The 5,000-nt window shown below is 36.7% G+C and overlaps 1 protein-coding gene across 1 annotated transcript in view; it reads left to right on the top strand.

The window, feature by feature from the left end:
* The window catches only part of LOC137969607 (cytohesin-1-like), a 28,050-nt gene that overhangs the window by 11,247 nt on the left and 11,803 nt on the right, over positions 1-5,000 (top strand). Inside the window, exons 5-9 of the mRNA XM_068815917.1 lie at positions 1,200-1,318; positions 2,369-2,449; positions 3,574-3,686; positions 3,962-4,035; positions 4,654-4,728. Of these exons, the coding sequence (XP_068672018.1) occupies positions 1,200-1,318; positions 2,369-2,449; positions 3,574-3,686; positions 3,962-4,035; positions 4,654-4,728 (462 nt within the window). The remainder of the gene's footprint in view (positions 1-1,199; positions 1,319-2,368; positions 2,450-3,573; positions 3,687-3,961; positions 4,036-4,653; positions 4,729-5,000) is intronic.

Genomic DNA, 5,000 nt, shown 5'->3' with positions numbered 1-5,000 from the left:
AGAATTTGTTTGAGTTTATGACGTCATCTTTTGGCTAATTTGCATATTTTATTGCCTTGAATATCTCTGGAACAAAAAGAGATATTTAAAAATAGTAAACAGCATTTTTCTTGTATGTACTTTTGGCCAATAAATGTAAATATAAAATTATGAGACCTAAACATTTTCGATCAATTTGATCATCATCAGAGTAAAATAATCTGCATACGCTCAGTGTTCTTCTAGTTCAGACAAAGCCAGTTATGTGATACCTATGGGAACAAGGTGAGGTCCAGTGATTGCACTTTGTTTTTTTAGTTCTGTACGGAAGTGTACCATGTAGAACGCTTCGTTTATTCTCTTTTTAAACCATGAATAAGCAGTGGTTAAAACTTCCCACGTGAACTTGTGGTTAGGGTGTTTTCTAATGTGCTTGACTGGCTCTGACTGTTTATTAACATCTGAATGGAGGTTCAACTTTTTCATCTTGTGGCAAACACGGAAGATGGAGTCAATCTTCAAGCTGAAAGACAAAAACACACACCCCTCACACATCACTTACAAAGGTAAGTGTATTTGTGGACAAACAAACATTAGCGAAATAGCACGCAAAGTTGAGGTTCGGGTGAATGAACATTCAGATGTTAATAAAGAGTCGGAGCCAGCCAAGCACATTAGAAAACCCCCTAACCACAAGTTCACGTGAGAAGTTTTAACCACTGCCCATTTATGGTTAAAAAGGAGAATAAAAGAAGCATTCTACATCGAATGCTTCCGCCCAGAACTAAACAAACAAGTGCAATCACTGGACCTCACCTTGTTCCCCATGGGAACAGGTATCACATAACTCGCTTTGCCTTAACGATAAGAACACTGAGCGTATGCAGATGATTTTACTCTGATGATGATCAAATTGATCAAAAACGGTTAGGTCTCATGATTTTAACAGCTTTTACCTTAAAGTTTTATACTTTAGCATTCTTCTTCTCCTACAAACTACATGTTTATGTCTTAAAGTGGCTTAGATAGGAGAGAATAATAATAAAATAACAGTGATGTGAATTTCGTCATAGTAGCACTTTTAATTAGTCTACATGATAATTGAGCACAGGTAATAATATTGTAACAATTATACCAAACTATAATTCAAGTACTAATTTCAAATGGCCATAATCTAATTTATTGTCTTTTGCTCTTCACTTTTTGAATAAAATTTTCAGGGATTGGAATACTTAATATCTAATAACTTGCTGAATAACACTCCAGAGGATATAGCAGAATTTCTGTTTTCAGAAGAAGGACTGAATAAAACAATGATAGGAAACTACCTGGGTGAAAAGTAAGTACATTTTATTTATAAAATGAAACAATGTGCATTTTCAGTCAAAGTTGTGTGTTCTAATAAGTGAAAACTGATTAATAAAGAAATGCATTGAATTTCACAGTCACCATCATCATATCTTTCTTTATCCTCAGATTTTAGAGTAGCTTGGTGTAGCAAAATAGGGAACTTTATATCAGAGGACGAGGACAACTACAAGTAAGAGTTTTCCATTCTGAGCATGCGCACTTCGAAAATTGTTGGCCTCCAAACCTTATGCACATGCTCAGTATGGAAAGCTCGTACTCGTAGTCATCCTCGTCCTCCAATCAAAAGGTCCCTATTATCTCCAAACATTTACCCTCCCAACCATGATACACCACAGACGACAGACCACGACACTGGGAACACCCTTCCCTACTCTTTTTGAATAATGTGTTGGTTCTTTTATGTCCCAAATGGTTTTGAACATCAAAGGGTTATGAGATGGGAACTACAGTTTATCTTCCTTATCTGAGAAGACTAGAGAGTCTAACCATTTGCAGATTTGATTTCAAAGGCAGCACCTTCTCTTCAGTTAAATTTAAAGACCCGGAGTGGAAAGGTCCAGCCGGAGTCAAACTCAGGGCCTCCTGCATGGCAGCCCAGTGCTCTGAACCAACTGAGCCACCGGTGTGCCAATAACACTTATTTCTAAAGCAATGAAAAGAAATTTCAGGCTGGTTGATGTTGACCGTTGAGTGTGTCTGGAATGAAAAATGCCTGATGTCTTTCTCAGGGCAATGAAATCCATTTAAAGGCAGGTTCCTTGTGTTAAAGAATTTATTTATTGAGCAAGTTGGCCCACTAAAATAAGACTTGCAAACAGCTAGATATAAACAATTTTTATTGTGCCTGCCATGATCAAATAATTATGTTTTACAAAATGTGTACTATCAATTAAAAAAGACCAAACCAAACCAACCTGTTTACAAAAAAGGTAGCTTTCAGAATTTTGGCTCTTTTTATTTAGTGTAATTGCATCCCTGTCAACAGATTAATACTACATTTCTGAATTCCAATTTACAGTTCAGAATTCAACCTAGATGTTTTCCGAACTTTTGTTGAGCTTCATGATTTCCAGGGAAGGTTATTGGTAGATGGCCTAAGGTAAGTTTCTTGTGAGGCAACCTACCGGTATTCAGAGAACAATCCTGTCTAAAGCTATTAAAAGAGATTTCAAGATGTTAAAATGCTACTATGAGCAAAATAATTATCAGACTAACTATTTCTTCTTTTAGTTTCTTTGGGTTTCAAAACCATGTTAACTCAGTCACTCCTCAGGGGCCCAAGGACCCCCTCCCCCTCAGTTGATGAGTAAAATCGTCTGGCATTAGACAGAGTAACATCTGTTAAGTCTCACTCCCAGGAATCAACAGGGCCCGGTTGTTCGAAAGCAAATTAACTTAATCCAGGATGAGCGTAAACTTTTGTTTCATGTTTTCAACTTTTTGGTTAAAGTTTCTTTTGCTTATTTTTGTTTTTCAAGATGGGCATCTACTAATGTAAATTTTATCCGAATATATCAGCGTCAAACAGCATTTGGGAGTAGAGAAATAAACTTCTTGGTTAATTTTTAATCTGGGATTAGCGTTAATCGGCTTTTGAACAACCGGGCCCAGGTTAACTAAACACTAAGTGACCCAAGTTTTAAGTCTTGATTTCAAAAAGACATCTGTTTATTGACTGGAATTTTCCTATTTATTGGTCTGCCATTACTAACTTAAAAATCTTGACAGAGCTGGATCGAGGAGAAAACGATGTCAAAGACTCATTAGCTTAAGAATGCAATGAGTGTGTATGCAGCTGAATTAATATGCAGCACAGGAGTTTCAGGCTTTCAAATTTTCAAACTCTTGTTTTGCTTATATAATTATAATAAGCTGCATTTACAGGCTGAAATTAAAGCTAGTGAGTAATGATATTGACGTCACTTTTTCCTTGATCCAACCCTTTGAGGTCCAATCAGTCAGTTTTGAACATGAGTAATGGGGGACCATGAAATCCAAACTTACTCTTAAAGTAAACAACCTTTTGATAAAAATGAAAGCTTAAAATTTTGCAGGTCAGGTGTTAAGCAAACATACTTTAAAAATCAGAAGGAAAAAAGGAGGTCTTCTTTCAGGTTTCCATGCTAATTTCACACACCATCCTTGCACATTAATGTTATGAAAGCAACTCAAAGTTCCATGATGTAAAGTATTGATGTCTTGATTCCCATTGGTCTTGTGCAGGGAATTCTTGTGGAGTTTTCGTCTTCCTGGTGAGGCTCAGAAGATAGATAGAATGATGGAGGGATTTGCTAAGAGATATTGTGAACAGAATCCAGGAGTATTTACATCTCCTGGTAAGTCCACTGGTTACTACATGAACATGAATATAGCCCATTTCCAAGTTGCTGCATGCCTCAGTTTCAAAGCGAGTCCTGATGCACAACCATTCAAATGGAAATGAGTTGCACATTCTTATGCAAATCAAACTCATTTTCCTTTCAATAGTTGAACACCACTTGAGACTCACTTCAAACCTGAGGCATGCAGCAACTGGGAAATGGCCTTTTGGGTTTACCTGTAGATCTGCACAGATGCATGTTCTAAAATACTCGTCCTGTTTCACCTGCAGATACTTGCTATGTTTTGAGTTTCTCACTTATCTTGCTGAACACCAGTCTCCATAATCCCAGTGTAAAAGATAAGGTTAGTGTCAGATGATGCGATAAATTTAACAGCTAAATCAAGATGGGTGTGTGTTTGTGGGAACCAAGTGCCTCCAATGTGACTGCCAATCCCTGGATGTCAGTGACATTGTTGATGTTTGACAACGAGAACACTTTTCAGATTAACCATCCAACAGCATGAAACATGGCAAAAGCTGACTACTCTATGCAATCTTCTAGTAGCCAGTCAAATAAATATTATTGATGCTAACCACTTATAATGTACCTTCATACCAGATCTCTTTGTTCACAATAAAATTATACTTACAGCTCTACCCAGGAGTTAAAATTTAACCTGTGATGCTGAATTTTGTTGTTTGACCTGCCAATGCCACTTTTCTGTGACTGAACGGAATGAATGAATCAATGAACGTTAATTTTCCACACAAAACGACGATCACAGCTTTACAATAAGTGGCTAGGAGAACTCATGAAACCACCAGGTTTATAAGAGGGACCCCCTCATATACTAATATTTCATGATTCTATGCTAAAAAATTTATGCAGGAATAGACTGATGCCACTCTGAAGTCCAGAAATTTGCTAAACACCCAGGTCATTATTTAATCATCTATTGTATCTGCCTTGTTCTTTGCAGCCCACTCCAGAGAGGTTTATTCAAATGAATAGAGGAATAAACTGTGGAGAAGATTTAGGAAGCGAATTTCTCTTGGTGAGACGAGAACATTGCATATGTACTGCGAATTTAACTGTTCAACTGTTGTCCCAAAGTGTCCTCTCCTTTAATGACACATTGCACCTCACCGTGCCACTTAGCATTACAACTTATTAAGAAGCCACATATCCTGATAAATATTTAGTTCTGATAATTTCTAAATACTGTATATATATATATATTTTTTTTTTTTTAAATAGAATTAAATGACTAAATGAAAATACACAAGATTCCCTGCGACTCTGAGTTTTGTGCGTATGCACTCATCA

This window comes from Montipora foliosa, chromosome 9, assembly GCF_036669935.1.
Source record: "Montipora foliosa isolate CH-2021 chromosome 9, ASM3666993v2, whole genome shotgun sequence".
Lineage (NCBI taxonomy): Eukaryota > Metazoa > Cnidaria > Anthozoa > Scleractinia > Acroporidae > Montipora > Montipora foliosa.
The sequence above is the reverse complement of the archived record's forward strand: the minus strand, read 5'-3'. Positions and strand labels throughout refer to the sequence as shown.